The sequence below is a fragment of the Carica papaya genome, chromosome 7, assembly GCF_054855325.1.
Source record: "Carica papaya isolate Zhongbai chromosome 7, ASM5485532v1, whole genome shotgun sequence".
NCBI lineage: Eukaryota > Viridiplantae > Streptophyta > Magnoliopsida > Brassicales > Caricaceae > Carica > Carica papaya.
The window spans coordinates 3,473,099-3,489,362 of NC_142315.1; the positions used below are offsets into that span (position 1 = coordinate 3,473,099).

The 16,264-nt window shown below is 34.1% G+C and overlaps 3 protein-coding genes across 3 annotated transcripts; all 3 read right to left on the reverse strand.

The window, feature by feature from the left end:
• Positions 1-3,001: 3,001 nt before the first annotated feature.
• Positions 3,002-4,226, reverse strand: LOC110817951 (VQ motif-containing protein). Its single transcript, XM_022046678.2, has one exon. It carries the CDS (start codon positions 4,078-4,080, stop codon positions 3,247-3,249), a length of 834 nt encoding a protein of 277 aa, XP_021902370.1. The 5' UTR covers positions 4,081-4,226; the 3' UTR covers positions 3,002-3,246.
• A 4,784-nt stretch (positions 4,227-9,010) lies between these two features.
• LOC110817819 (non-classical arabinogalactan protein 30-like) lies at positions 9,011-10,642 on the reverse strand. Its single transcript, XM_022046532.2, has 2 exons — positions 10,126-10,642; positions 9,011-9,504 (listed from the first exon to the last, which is right to left on the reverse strand). The coding sequence occupies exons 1-2, from the start codon at positions 10,565-10,567 to the stop codon at positions 9,206-9,208; spliced, it is 741 nt and encodes a 246-aa protein (XP_021902224.2). The 5' UTR covers positions 10,568-10,642; the 3' UTR covers positions 9,011-9,205.
• Positions 10,643-11,306: 664 nt separating this feature from the next.
• On the reverse strand, positions 11,307-16,259 carry LOC110817750 (eukaryotic translation initiation factor 3 subunit D-like). Its single transcript, XM_022046413.2, has 2 exons — positions 14,370-16,259; positions 11,307-11,601 (listed from the first exon to the last, which is right to left on the reverse strand). Exon 1 carries the CDS (start codon positions 16,142-16,144, stop codon positions 14,372-14,374), a length of 1,773 nt encoding a protein of 590 aa, XP_021902105.1. The 5' UTR covers positions 16,145-16,259; the 3' UTR covers positions 11,307-11,601; positions 14,370-14,371.
• Between the last annotated feature and the right edge of the window lie 5 nt (positions 16,260-16,264).

Sequence of the window (16,264 nt, forward strand, 5' to 3'; positions counted from 1 at the left end):
TCCAGTATTAAATGTAGCATGATGTTTGATGTAATTATGTTATAGTCTCGTATGCATGAATCATGGTTTCTTTTATTATGGTTTGTATTATGGTGAACCCGGTACTGTGTTGTCTTGTTTGGTGTCCATCACTAGTTTACATGTTGTGTGTGTTTGGATGATTAAAACCAAGAAAAAGGGCAAAAAGGTTATGTGAATTAATAAGTGGATAATGTGGACAGTCTAACTCAATATCTTGGGAGATGGTGGACGGACCGGGTCCGTAGAGAACCCTACCGGGAACGTGGTCTCTCATATCGGACGGGGTATGGGGACGGCTCGTTTCACTCTCATACCGGACGGGGTATTGAGGTTCATGGTTTTAGCGCCCATACCGGACGGGGTATGAGAACAGCCCTGGAATCATGTTATAAATGTTAATGGTTCACGTGTAAAGGGGACCTCATATGGATCCCCAGAGATACTAGTAGGTTGGTAAAAGAGGAAATCTATTTTCTGATGATTGAAATGTAAAGGTGTGATATATGTTATGTTATAAAGTGTGTACGATTTCATGATATTATAAGGTTATTATTTTCATATGTTGTTTTCATAGATCTCGCCGAGATAAGTGGACAGTAAAAGATTTTATTACTGATAAATGAATTTGTTATAAATGATGCTCTATTGGTTATTTTTGTTTTCTACCCGCCTTTACTTCCGTGGCAGTGAGATAGTGTGATGTCTTTACTGGGCTAGTGTAACTCATTCCTTATTTAACAATTTCAGATTAGGAAGACGTTGTTCCCGAGCTCGTTCCACAGGAAGACGGCGAAGGGGACGCCTAAAAATTTTATAGTTATATTTATAGTTTTTATTTCGAATATCTCTCTTAGTTAGTTTGAAATTTCATGTTTTGAGTACGTTTTGGTTATTGTATAAGGGATGTTAATCAAAATTTTTATTACGTTTCCGCATTTGACATTTTTAATACATATATTTCATTTAAATTTTCGGGGCTGTTACATCTTCTGTCTGTTTTCACGTCATACGATTTATAACCTCTTTAAATTCTTATAAATAAAGTATAAATTTTTACGTACTAACACGTCTGATCCTTATATGATTATTCACGTTTAAATTTTTAAACGTATTTAAAATTTATTCATAATTAATTTTAAAAAAAAGGAATTATTACAGGTAAGAACAGAAGAGCCAAGAAATCAATCCCCAAAATTTGGGTTCAATTTTCCAGCCAAATCAGAGAAACAGATTGATGATGATTATATATATATATATATATATGCTTTCTCGGGTCTTCATTGAATTGCACATGTGATATCACCATGTCGTTTTTGTACAAATTAATAACTTAAGCATGTTTAGCTTCTAAATTAAATTAATAATATAAACAAATTAACAAGTAAAGTATAACTTTAAGCTGAAAACATTTTTGAATATATATATATATATATGTTGTGTGGTGGGAATCAATAGGTGTTGCCCAATTTTGCAAGTTGGTCTGCTTAGGCAGTAGCTTTCAAGTTTCACCCACCTTATTTTATGTTAATTTCTTTACATATACGCATCAAACAATAATATCAATCGGTCCATTCATCATATATTCCTTTCTTTCTTTTTTTACCACCCACCATTTTTTTTTTTATATTTAATTTTTTTCATTACATTTCCAAGAACACAAAAAATTTTATATAATAGAAAAATCGATCCTTTTATTCCCCTCTCCGAATAGAACAAGATTGAATTAAATCGGATATGATTTAGTCGAGATACGATTCGATTCAATCTCGAGATATCGTAAAAATATTATGTCGTTTGAATTAAATGTTTTTTTTTTGGTGTCAAATTGAAAAATTTGGGATGAATGAGAATAAAGAATAGGAATAGGGTTAGTGGGGCTTTTGAATTGTGATGATTGGCAAGTGAAGACCAAAAACAGTGCACATGAAATTTTTCAAAACTTGGCCCACCAAACAAAGTCCATATTACAAACATACATACATACATACATACATACATATATACATATATAATAATGGTTCTTAGACTATATGTGTGTGTGTGTGTGTGTATATATATATGTAAGTATATATTATAATGAAGAGAAACAAACAAGGAGAGACAGAAAAAACAAAGCAGAGTAGGCCAAGCAACATCATGTTTTTAGAGGCTTTCCCCCATTTTCATCATCACAAGTCCCACTTTCTTTCCCACCTGCACTTTCTCATGTCTCCATTCACTACACTGCGGTCACTTTTCAGTCAAAAAGTTGGACTTTCAAAACCAACTCTTACATTCCCATTATTGCTTTTATTTTCTCTTCTGCAGATTCAACAAACATAACCCTTTCAATCACACCAAAATCCACACTTACCATAAACTATATGCTATTCCCATAAATTACCCACTTACCCCCTCCTTTAGATTTTAACCAGACTAGACAACGGTTAAGAGGGATTCTCAAGAATGAGAAATTAAAAAGAAAAAAAACCCCATCAATCTAAATAGTGATGGTAGCCAGAAAACTTAGTTGGAGTTAAGAGTGGGTGCCTTTAGAAAAATTTATAAAGAAAAAAGTAAGAACACAGAATATCAAAAACCTTCCTTTCTTGGGTATCTTTTTACTTCCTCTCGCTCATGAGAACCAGAAGAAAAGAGTGAAGATTCCTTGCCCATTTATCAAATCTTTCATTGACAGCTAGCTCAAAGTTGCTTTTGCAATTTCCCATTTCCCACTTACCCATCTGCAAACCTCTTACAATCTTTCATTAATATCAACTGGTTTTGGAAAACAGTCCATTAAATATTTTTGCATTTATTGATCAATATTGCAGAGTAGAGAAAAAGTGTGTGAGGAAGAAGATATGGTTTGGTTGGTGACCCACATGATTTAACCAGAATTCCTTCAAACAAATACCCAATTCAATTTCAAAGAAAAATTAAATGTTAGTCATTGGATTCCCAATCCACCCCAAAACAAATCCTCTCATCATCATCATCATCATCTAAACATGGCAAATTAAACATTCAGAAAACCAAAACAAAAAAGAGAACAGTAAATTTTACAATTGAATTGAAGCAAAGATCCTCTCACTCCTCTTTGCAACTATCCCAACATTACAGATTTTTTATCTCCTCTTCTTCCTCCTCCTCCTCCTCACCACCCTCATCATCGTCAATGTGCCCCAACAATATGTTAAAATCTTACAACAAAAAGAAAAAAAACAACTACTGAAAGCATTTTATTCAAGAAGTTGTAGAAGTAGAAGAACCTGAAATCCTCGGTGAAGTAACCGGAAATAGCGGCAGGAGTCGGGGCTCCGAATCCCGCGGCGTTGATGCGGGTGAAGGGTGCAAGTAAAAACCCTTCTCTTTAATAGCTTTCTCCTCCGCATCTGTATCTAAATTCCCATTATTACCATTATTACTCCCCTGATTGTTATTAACGAAGCAACAATTATTGCCGCTGTAATTTGCTGCACCCGATCGGTCAAACGGGTCGGGTATCAAAGGAGTTACAGGGCTGAGAACAAGAGCCGGGAAATCAAGGATACTCGGTGACAGGATCTCGGGTTTCCGAGGGGAGAACCCGGAATTATTCGGAGCAAAAATCGGGTTAAGCGGGTTGATCTTGAGATTCTTCAGAGAATTTCTACGCTCGTAAAGCTTGAACCCGGAGTTCTGCTTCTTTGGTATAGATTTGATGGGAGGGATGTTGTGGGTTTTAGGATAAACTTCGTTCTGTAAATTGTTGTGATGAGCGGTGGGTTTGGCGGAGGAAGCGAGCTTGGCGGTCTCGGAGGATCCAGTAAGCATTTGAACGACTTGCTTGAAAGAGGAGGTGTCAGCTTGAACGAAGGTGGTGGGATAAGGATTAGCAGACTCGGATCTGGTGAGAGGTCGCGTCTGTTGCGCTGCTGTAGGCGTTGTAGGAGGTGGCGGATGATGGTGGTTTTTGGTGGCAGTGTTGCTGCTGTTACTGCTGCTGCTCGTGCTACTATTGGTGCTATGACTTGTGGGAGATGGAAGCAGAGTTTGGTTTTGGTTATGGGTTTCTTGGTATCTAGGAGAAGCCTCCATTGATGAATCTGGGCCTAAGTCTGGTCTGGTTTTGTTAACAGCGAGGAGGAAGAAGAAGACGAAGACGAAGACGAAGACGAAGAAGAAGAAGAAGAAGAAGGGGAGGAAGAAGAAGGGAATGGTTTGATGAGATTAGAAATGTAGAGCGAGAGATTTGTTATTTTGTTTGGTTTGGTAAAAAATGTTTTGGTGGGGACTTTTCTTTCTCTGTTCAACCTTACTTTCCCACTCTCCTTCATGTGTATGTAATTCACGCGCTCCAATTCTAGGTTGAGATTGTGATCATGTGAGGCACACACACACTTTTGTTTGATCCTTTAGGTTTAAGCGGTCAAAGCCTTTTATGTTCTTGTTGTACAATATATATATATATATATAAATATATATATATTCAACCTTATTTATTATTCAATAAATAAATAAATAAATAAACAAATAAAAAGTTTCATTTATTTTTGAAATTGACCATATATTATTTTTGATCTAATGGTCAAAGCTATAATTTAAATAGGGAAAAGAATAATAAAAAGTTATGAGAAATACCAAATTTTGATTTGATTAGAATAGTCAAAGAAATTAGTTAATGTTGTTCATTCAACTTATTTAAAGAACCATATAAAAGCAATTTGAAATTCGGAAAACGAGATTTAATTCACGAGTTTATTTGTTCTTGTTATGGAAATTAATTATATTTATTTATATTATTATTATTTTTTTAGAACATAATGGAAATTTCAAATTTGAACAAAAATTTTTGGGCCGATAAACAAATTTATTTCTATAAATGGGTATTTTTTTTTATATCCATATTTTAAAAAATATTGTAATATAGTTAACATTTTGAGTATTCTATTTAAATAAAATTATATATATTTAAATTTAATTATAATAATTATTTTTATTTTTTATTATGAAACGTTAAATTATATTCTGTCGTATTTTTTATTTTAATTTTAATTTTTTAGTCGTAAAAATAATTTTATAATTAAATAAAAAAAATTCAAAATATTTACGTTTAAAATCTTAAAAATTAATTTTACCAAATATATAATTTTTATTTTTTAAATTAATATTACTTTCTATAACTATTTTGAAAATATTTTTAAAACCCTATAAGGGTCCAAATGTCCAATTAGTTTTGACCCTTTTTTTTTATGTAATTTTATACATAATAGACTGTATTAAAAATGAAATAAATTTGAAAAACAGGTTAAATTTCTTTTATATAGTTGTATATATATACATATGTACATATATGGAGTTGATTAAATGAATATTTTAATTAGATCGACCAAAAAAGCTTTTTCACGGGTAAAGATTTGAAACTTTTAATTATGATTAAGAAATTTGTTTTTATAAGTCGTATAATTATTATAATTATTATTATTATGGAGGGAAGTGAAGACACGCGCATGAAAGAGCAAGTGGGGGTGAAGGGTTAGTGGAAGAAGTAACATGCTATTGGTGGTGTGTGGAATTTCAAGCAAAAATTAGTGGGGTTGTAAAAATTAAAAAATAAAAAATAAAAAATAAAAATTCCCATTGACTTCATCACCCACTTTGACCACAGTAATTTAAAATCCCAAATTATAATTTTTTATATAATTATGTACATAATTAATTTATTTTATATATATATATAACCAATAAAAATTAATTATATTTATGAAAAAAATATATATAATAAATAAAATTATATATATTGTAATACAAATTAATAAATGAAGGAAGACAAAAACATTAAAAGAAAATTATATTTTGTGTGAGATTTTTCCTTTTATTTTTTGTTCTAAAGTGTTGTTTGGGTCCAACATTTCTTTTTCTTATTGTATTACATCGTTGCCCTCTTCTTAATACCTAATTTCCCAAATGCTTAAAAGATGGTCCACCATCTTCCAAAAAACTGTTGTGTGTATATATATATATGTGCGTGTGTGTATATATATATATATGTGTGTGCGTGTGTGTGTATTGCAGTGTATATTATATACGGTGTCATGTACAAATTATTTAAGTACGTGTCAGTAAGATCCTTGGAGTTTTCATGTTTATATGCCCCCACTCCATTTTGTATCATGTTTTACATTTTCATGCTTTCTTAATTTTCATAATTAGTAATATATAAATATCAGTTATAATATAACAAAAAAATAATTTAAACGAAGATATATATATATATATATATATGAGAGACACCATAATTTTTGATGTAAAAGAGAGTATAACACTCATATATATATATATATATATATACATATGTTTTATCTCTCTTTCCAATCATTTAATTACTGTATATATTTAATATGCAGTAGAATCTAAGAATGAACAAATACAAAACTGGCTAGTTAATGAACTTGGAGTACTGCAATATAGTTGTGGGTGTGTGTGTGTGTGTGTATGTGTGTATATATTTTATATGTATGAAACAAAAAAGCCAGAGAAGTGCTAGAAATAGAAAAGATGCTTTCGACAAGTCAAAACCCATTTCCAGAAGTGAATAATAAAAAATTCTTATTAGTTTAATATAAGAGTTGTGCAGTAGTGATTATTAAGCTCTTGTTTTTTTTTTTTAATTTAAAAGAAACCTATATATATATATATATATATGAATTATAAAAGGGATCATATATATATAAGCATAATGAAAGTTTTGAGCCCCAAAAGAGATGGAATATTATTATTATTTAGGTTAGCTTTTCCAACAAAGTCATACTAATTGATTCTCAAATTGAAATGGATAGTTATTGCAAGTATCCTAGGCTAGATACCATATACATATATATATATATATATACACACACACACATATATATATATATAAGATTTAATCAAATTATAAAAAAGGAAAAGAAAGAAAAAAGAAAGAAGTGAATCCAATTCTTGTGTCCTTGGACATCATGGCATGTAAATGCGATGTGGTGGTGGAAAGGACCACATCTGCCTGCAACTATATATATATATATATATATACATATATGTATATATGTATGACATCTCTCCCTCTCCATCTGTCTTTTGTGATTTCTTGTGGAAAAGGTGGCAGAGATGACAACTCCATTAATGGACTGGACAGTGGTTGATGAACCCACTTACTCACGTTTCAAATATTCAAATCACCACTCCACGTCCTTTCAACGTTTTCCCACATTCTCTCCCTCCTCCCCATGCAATATGCACAAGGGAATCCATTTTCCATCTCTAATATCTTATACATTCTAAGTTTCCATATCTCTAATCTTCTAAATATCATATATATATATACATACATACGTATACTGTGGATACATAGAGGCTATTTGAGAAAGGTTTCCAATCAAGATGCGCATGACTTGTTTTCTAATATCACAACCCTGATTAATTGGGGTTAAGACTGTATCTAGATATGGATATGCTTAAGCTTATATTTAGCCAGCCAACGAACCAACTCACTATATTCTAATATTGTACATTTGAGATATCACTTTGATGAACACCTCCACTTACGTGCAATACCCATACGAGCACAAACCCATGATTAAGGAAAATTATGTATAATTAAGTAGTATATAAACCCGTTTATCAAATCCTAATTTCAAAAGCAATTTACTAAAGCTTAAGTTAATGAAACATTTACATGACAATTTGTAATAAAATATAAGGAAAATGGTATACATAGCACATGTTTGGAGATACTATATTGTGTGTGTGTGTGTATATATATATATATATAGAAGCAATATATATTAATGATGTAAAGATCAAAGAGTTTTCAAGACTTGCCACTTACTAAGGCCGAAATGGAAATTGAAAGTTGATAACCTAAAGGGTCTAGGTTTGTATCACAAGCCCAATTTTATTTTATTTTTTGAAATGCTATGTGGGCCTTTTTAATATTCTTTTATATTGTCAAATTCAATATATATATATATATCTAAAAGGGTAGTCTAATTTATGACTTGAGAGTAAAATTAAGGACATGGGATGATTATATTTTAATTTTCTTCAATTTTTTTTTTAAATTTTATAATAAAAAATATACATTTTATGATTATATTTTGTAAAATTATTATATATAATTTGTAGATGTAGCATAAAATAAAAGATTAAAAACATCATAAATAATAATAATGATTGATAATCATGTTGAGTAAGATCCACTCTCCTTCTTTCTTTATTTATTTATATCTTACATTCACATTTCTCCATATATATTTCTATCGACTGTCACTGTCTGCCATGGAGCTTGGTCGACCATACATTTCTCCTATATATATACATACATATATATATCGAATCATCACATTATTTCCATAACATGCAATAATGGTAATTTACATAATTTAGAGTTATAAACAATAATGTAAGTAGCCAATGAAATACGTAACGAATGTAGTTGATGTTAATTTTGAAAAATGTTGTAAGTATAGGATTTCTTTTGAATGAAGAATTTTATTTAAACAAAATATATCTTCATGTATTTTACCATCTATATATATATATATATATAGAGAGAGAGAGAGAGAGAGACCGAGAAATCTCGTAATTTTCATCACTTTTTTACTACACTTTTTTCTTGCTAATAGAAATTATGTCTGCCATAAGGCGGACCACGTACGCTCCCATCTATGACTATCATCACATTTTTTTTTTTAAATTATAATATAAATAAATATTCACTCAGATGTATATCTATAACCTTATTATAAAATTTAGTTAAATAATAATTGATAATTATCTTTTTAATTTCATACATTAACAAAATAAATATATTCAAATTAATAATAAATATTTTTATATCTTTTTATGTGATTGTATGAGATCGAGTTGAAAGTATTTTGGTTCGTTAAAAAATTATGTTTGTATTTTTTAAAAATATTAAAATATTAATTTCCCTCTTAAAGACTGATTAATCTTGTTTAATTATATGCATTCCAGATAATTATCTTCTGAATTAATCAACGTAAACTGCGCTCAAAAGCACTTTTTTCTCAATGATTGTGTTCAAAAGTACTTATGCCAAATAAGTGCTTAATCTACATAACCAGCTTCACACTCACACTCAAATAAACACACACACAAATATAAGCACAAACTCTGATTAATCAAATCTGATTAAGACGACAACTCCGGTTTAATCGCTAATCAATCAACGAGGGCATTTCGGCTCGAAAGCAAACGGACCAACGGTGAAAACGACGAAGGGTTGGCCAGTGAGAACAACCGGTTTCTGCTCCGTCAACACAGCGCCGGTGGCTCCGCCGTGTAAATCAGTAACTTTGCTACAGGCGGTGGTCGGCGCCGACACCAGAAAAGCCTTGCACCGGTGAGCGCCGTAGTTCGTGACGGTCGCCGGCGCTTTCACCAAGAAGTAGCCGTTCTTGTCTGTCTTCCCTTTAACCTCCATTGGGTACTTTGTGTTGTTGCACTGCAGCTTCACGGTCGCTCCTGCAACACAGTTTTTTTTTCACTTCAGCTTTTTACTGTGCGGTAAATTCTAGAAGGTTTTCACAATATATATGTATATTAATTACATAAAAAAGTATTACTGGGCCATCTAAGAAATTAAAATACATTAAATGAATTAATTAATTGAAAGTAAAAAGTAATAAAGTAAAATAGAGTGCATGTAACTTGTGAAAATGGTTAAAAAGAAGAAGAGTAAAAAAAAAGAAAAAGGAATTTTGTCACGGAGTGGAGATAACAGTGAGCGGCAGCTTTAATGTTACGGTTGGTGGTACAGTAATTCAGTGCTGCCATACTGGTAAACATTGTCAGTTCTTTTGCCTAGAAATGGAATAAAGGTTTTAAAGCTAATAAAACCATATATGTAAACACAATTTATAACGAGTAAGAATGTATTATCTTGCTAATAAAACCACGTATACATTACGCCATTGACTAAACATATCATGCAGATTATATATTCATATACATATATATATATACAATGCAACAATTCATGGACATGCATGCATGATTCAAGAAGCCATTTCCAACGCCTTGCTTAAACTAAAAAGCAAAGAAAGAAAAATGTAAGAGTAGAGAGACATGGTTAGGAGGACAAACCCAAAACCGGTGAAGCTCCCAAGAGGGTATCAACTCCGGCGTACTTGCAAGACTTGCAGTAAACAACACCCTGCACTGCTACAAACCGCCTTGGGAAAGGATAGCTCGGCGGCTTCACCGGAGGCTTCACAGGAGGCTTTACTGGTGGATGAGCCGGAGGTTTCACCGGTGAGGGTGCCGGAGGCTTTACTGGGGGATGAACAGGGGGGTTAGCTGGCGAGTGGGTCGGTGGTTTAGTGGGTGGGTGAGGATGGTGGTGGTGGTGGTGATGAGTCGGGGGTTGAACAGGTGCAAGAGCTGGTGGGTGGTGGTGATGGTGGGGCGCCGGAGAGGTTGCCGGAGAGTAATGAGGTGAGAAAGCTTCGGCGTCGTGGCTGAGCTCTGCATTGAAGCAGGGGGCCGTGAAGAGCAGTGTGAGGAGAAAGAGTTTATAATGAGCCATGGTGTTGCTGGTGTAAGTAAGGTAGAAGAGGGAGAGTAGTGAAGTGAGGAAAGAAAAGAAAGGGGATATATAGGGGGGTGTAAGGCCGTGATTCTCTGCGGTTTTTATTCATGAAAATGTTTATATGTAAATGGTGGTGGGGTAGCTTCTTGGATTATTCATTTATTCATGCATCCAAACAGGGTTTCAAAGTTAAAAAGAAATGGAGGGACATTTTCTTTTTGTCCATATACAAGAACCAATTATTAATAAGTTAACTTTAATTTAAATGTATTAACATAATAGTTATATTTTTTTAATAACAGGAAAAACTATCCGACCCATTTTAATTTTCAATATATATATCTATATATATATATTTACTAACAATTTTTCTTTTTAAAAATATACATGGCATTGATTTGATATGGACAAGTGACAGAGAGGGTCACATGCTATGGGGGAAGTAAAAATTTATGCTTTTCGAATTTTGCACTACTTACAAGGACCATGGAGAAGTTTCCAATGTATTCGACCGTTGGATCCTTTTATTTTATTTTTTAATTTATTAAACAAATTATTGAAAAGGTTGATATATATATATATATTTAGTTTTAACGTATGACATACGAATTTTAAAATATACCCTATTTCGAGAACACACAATAGTCAAAACCCCTTTTGTTAAATCTTTTAAAGTTACTAAAATAACCAGGCACATAACAATTATAAATATATCAAAAAGAATGAGAACAAAACAAACCCAGAAACCACAATCAGGTTGTTTTTAAACCGTGAAGAAAGAGGGAGAAGAATGGTTTCTCATTCCAGTTTCCAGACCCACAAACCATCCACAACAGAGTGACTAATAATGTCTCCTTACTATCAAGAGGAACTCCTTACAAAATCTTTCTACTCAAATTATACATTAGTCTGAAAGATAAATTATATGAAAAAGAAACCAAAAAAAAAAAAAGAATACTTAAACCTCACAGGGCTGCTAAAAAACTCTTAGATCCCAAGAAGATTCTTCTCAGCAAATGACCACATACTATCTGCAATCACCAACAAATGTCACTGGAGGCATGTAGAATGAAATAAAAAGAATGATGGTGTACATTTTCTGCATATAATATGGTATTTGAGAAAGATTAGGGCCACCACAATATATGTAAAAGGTGTTCTTCCACTTCTAAGCCCCAAAATACAATAAATTAGACGAAGAGAGACTCAAAGATAAACATGCATTCCCTTGATGACTACTCTAATCACTAGAAGCACAGACGTTGAACATATTCAGGCCAGCATACAATCAACCACCTTATTGTAAGTATTCACAAGATGATCCCCATTATACTGAAAAACGAATAGTTTGCATACATAGCTTTTATTTGTGTCACTGAGGGTGATAGCAACATTCTGAATGATGGAAATTAGAGAGCAGATGTGGATGAATTTACACATTTCAATGACACAATAGAAGCGCAACAACAAACCTCCCTCTAGAAATGGTAAATAACTCGCCCCACTCTTGTACACTGTCATTTTCTTATGTCTGCCCTCATATTGACCCAAGATAAACCCCATAGTAATTTCAGTGACAGATAGCTAACTCCCTTTCGAACTGCTAAGTTTTCTACTAGTTTATAAAAGATGCTTGAGATCATGCAACTTCCATGGATTTAAAGAAAGCGATTATGCTTCCTAGACCTGAGTTACTAATACTTCTCTATCTTTTCGGTTTGTATTGTGTGGAATATGACTGAAAATAGATAACTGGATGCAATTCTGTGTGAGCAGGCTAAGCATGTATTCATGATCCCACATGGCAGTATGTCCAAGTAAGATACCAACCCAATAGCTAGGAGTAGAGCCATTATGACCATTCCGATACAGGTGAAAAAACTAAAACTAAAAACCCACCAACTAAAAGAATCTTGCCTGATCCATATGTATCAATTTTTTGAAAGCTTCAAAACAATCTGACATAAAGGCAAAAGTCCGAACTTTGTCCATGCAAACCAAGTAGGAATCCTGCTCGGCACAAGTTAGGATTGCTTCAAGAAATGCACTTAGAGCACCCCTCGTACTTTAAATTACTTAAAATTACTTAAAGTTGACACTCATTTAAAAAATAAGCCACCATGATTTTAACAAAATGGTGATTAGAAAAAAATAAACATTTATCTTTTTAGAAAGAACTAATAATAAACATATATTTTCTATAAATATTTTGTAATTTATTTTAATATGTATTTTGTTAATTTTAAGTAGATAAAAATGATAATTAGAAATATTTGTTAGATTAAAAAATTAAACTTTAAAAATTTGAAATGAGATGTAAAGTTTTTAAGCACCCTTTACAGAAAAAAAAAATTTAACTAAGTGTTTAAAGTTACCTATAAGCTTAAAACAAGAAATTTCAATCACCCTCATAGTCTTTTCTTATTATTAAGAAGGAAAAAAACAAATGTCTACAGTAGTATTTGGAAGTTACTTTTATAAAAATTGATCAATTGTTATGGACCTATGTCCACAGTGGTATTTGGAAATTACTTTTATAAAAATTGATCAATTGTTACAGACCTATATAACCTAAAACAATCTTCAGTAAGATGGGTGCATCAATTTGAAAGGTAGTCATGTAACTCATGTCATATCGCTCATGATACAAAAACTTATTTTTTTGAAATAAACTTCATATGAATAAAATTCATTTTCATCTATCTTCTAACGAACTGAGAACTAGAAGTGCTATCTAACCAAGTACACAAAAAAAAAAAAAACTTTCATTGTGTTTTGTTCAGACCTATTCTAATCCTATTTTATTCCTAAATCTTATTTATTTGATACATAGAAATTAGGCAAAGTTTACATAATACATAATTGGATCAAGGTCACCCATTTCCTCAATTATATAACAATGACTTTGTATCCACGCATATCGAGGAAGAAATTAAAAAATCAACCAACTTGAATTGGACCTAAAATTCACTTGGAATGAGAATGTTGTTTTTAATTCAATTTTCCATCCCATTTTCATTGTATTGCTATTACCATTCTATAATTGGAATTTGAATCAAACTCAATGACATATTTTCCAACAAAAAACCTCATTTACCAGCTTAAAAAAAGATAGACAAACATAAAAAATATCGCGATATAAATTTCACAAGAAATATCAGCGGGCATAAAATTCACTAAGCCTATGTTTAGAACGAATAAGACTTATTTATGGAATTCATGTAAAATTATGTTATGAAAGTATGAAAATACCTTTCAAAATGATAAAATGGACCTCCAAGAGAATTCAAATGGCAATGACCTAGTACCTTCCAAATTACAAATTCTAATCATATGTGAAATTCAAATGGCAATCCACTTGAAATTGTTTGCAGCGATAATTTGTTAGAATGTCATAAGAGATTCCATGCTCTCATAGTTTAAATTTGTTCTCAATGCCACAAGTTTTATCTATTTCAAACATACCCCAATAATCTTCACATACATGGTAGGATTATCATTCCTTGGTTTGATTTACTATAGTAAAAATTACTGGCAAGCATCCAATTAAAATTTAAAGCAGAATGCTAAATTATCCAACTTCAGAAAAACACGAGAAAATAATTAATATTTCACTACAAGCATAAACAAAATTCTCCTGGTGACTAACTTTGAACCATGTCTAACTCAAGTAAACACCAGAAAACATTCATCCAAGACCTTTGGTAACTAAGGAACACAAACCAACAGACATATCATGCATGATTAATATAGAAGTAACGGTTTTGGTATCAAGTTAATTATAGTCACGAATCATTACCATTACGCCTGTGCATTAGCGCTGTTATCTTCTACATCATTAGTAGCTGCACTTGGCTCCCCGCCTTCGGCATCTTCACCAGGTGGCTGAACCTGTTCTTCCTCAGGCAATGGCTCCTCCACGTACTCATTCTCAAAAGCATCTGCTGGAACCTCATAAATCCTAACTTGAGGCTTCGAGGGATCCTTGACAAGGACATACTTACCCTCGTTCAGTTTCATACACAAGTCCACAATAGACTTAACAATACCCCACATATTCGCAGTATTCAGATTAATCTGAGTAGAAAATTCCCTTGGCTTGTACCCAACAACCGCCAATATCACATGGTTGAAATGATCACGTGGATGAACCCTAGAAACATACCCTATTTTCATCAAGTCCGCACTAGCCAACAATGCCTGCGCAGTCCATTTAGCCAACTTATTAGCATTGTTCTTCAATTCAGTAGCCAATACTGCACCTCTCTGCGTCTCCAATTTCTGCCTCCAATCAACACCAGAATATTTTGGATCAAATTCATTAAGGGCATTCAAGGTAAGGAATGACCTTTGCTTATTAACATCAACAACACTCTGCACCTCACATCTTGCAATAAGATGCATATCATCATCAAGCTTCCATCTCCTATACCTGTAGGCAACAGAAGCCACCTCCTCACCTTCATTGGCAAACGGATTTGGCTCATCAAATGACACCTTGTTCCCATCTCTGACCAAAACCTGCTGCGAGAAATTCTGATTAACATAAGCAGCCTCCACGCTCAAGGAATATGCAGAGTTAATATCATCTTTAGCCTCAGGTAAAGGTTCCTGCGACGTCTCGTGCACGGACAATAAATCGAGCTGCGAGCCATCTCTCTTATCGAAGAACAACTTGTTTCCAACTCGCTGAATCACGATATCCCACGAGTAGACTGATCTTGGTGCGCACATCAAGGCTGCCAGGATAGTATCGGTGGCGAAAACTGTGGCTTTGTCCTCCTTAGCCAACCTCCTAATCACCGGATCATCACTGGTAGTGACTTTAAAGAAATTCCTGTTCTTGAACCTCTCCAATCTCCTCTCATTTTTAGGTGTAATGCGATCATAAGCTCGGTCATAGTACTCGAGAGCGCCGCACAAGAGAAGGTCCTCGGGTTCGGGGACAGCGAATGAAAGCTTGGAGAAAGTGGAGAAAGGGATCTGGTCGAGCATGTTCCATTCAGGCTGAATATCGACAGAGGACTTAAAGGCGGCAGCCTCCCTCCGCGGCTGGTTGACATTCGAGCGATTAAGGTTGTAAAGCCGGTCTCGGCGTGCGCGTTCCTTCTCGGCCTCACGCTTACGGGCCTCGACCTCCTCGTCGCGACGCTGAGGGAGCTGCGGGCGGTGGTGATGCTGCGTGAACCGCCACTTAGGTCCAAACTTGGGCCGCGGCGGGGGCTTTCCATCGACTAGGCGGAAAGTTGAATCCTCGTCGAGGTTAGCACCAGAGCCGGTGACGGGGAAAGAGTCGTCGATGGCGAAGGCGGAGAAATCGAAGACGGCGGAGTCAGAGGGGTTTCCCTTTGAACCACCACCAGCAGTGGGGGGTCGGGCAGAGGGGTTAGCAAGGGCGCGTGTCCAATCGGCTATGCGACCGAGCTTATCAGAGCGCGAAAATGGAGCAAAGGGGACGTGCAGCGGGAGATTGCCAGCGGCTGTGGCTGAAGACGGCGTAGTGGTGGCATCCGGCGGTCCCCAGCCATCTGGATTAAAAGGTACTGCTCCTACTTCAAACCCTCCTACCACCATAGCTAGAAGAGGTTGATTGGTAGGTCGAGTGAATGGATGGAAGGAGAGAAAAAGAGGAGCAGATTCGAGTGTGAGGGGCAGATGAAGGAAACCCTAAGGTTGAGGGAAGAGAGAAACCCT

What these genes read in the sequence shown, in the direction of transcription:
- LOC110817951 (XM_022046678.2), bottom strand. Translation starts at nt 4,080, where the DNA reads ATGGAGGCTTCTCCTAGATACCAAGAAACCCATAACCAAAACCAAACT.
- LOC110817819 (XM_022046532.2), bottom strand. Translation starts at nt 10,567, where the DNA reads ATGGCTCATTATAAACTCTTTCTCCTCACACTGCTCTTCACGGCCCCC. An exon ending in GGGAGCTTCACCGGTTTTGG is followed by an intron (nt 9,505 to 10,125) that starts GTTTGTCCTCCT and finishes ACTGTGTTGCAG; the next exon opens with GAGCGACCGTGAAGCTGCAG.
- LOC110817750 (XM_022046413.2), bottom strand. Translation starts at nt 16,144, where the DNA reads ATGGTGGTAGGAGGGTTTGAAGTAGGAGCAGTACCTTTTAATCCAGAT.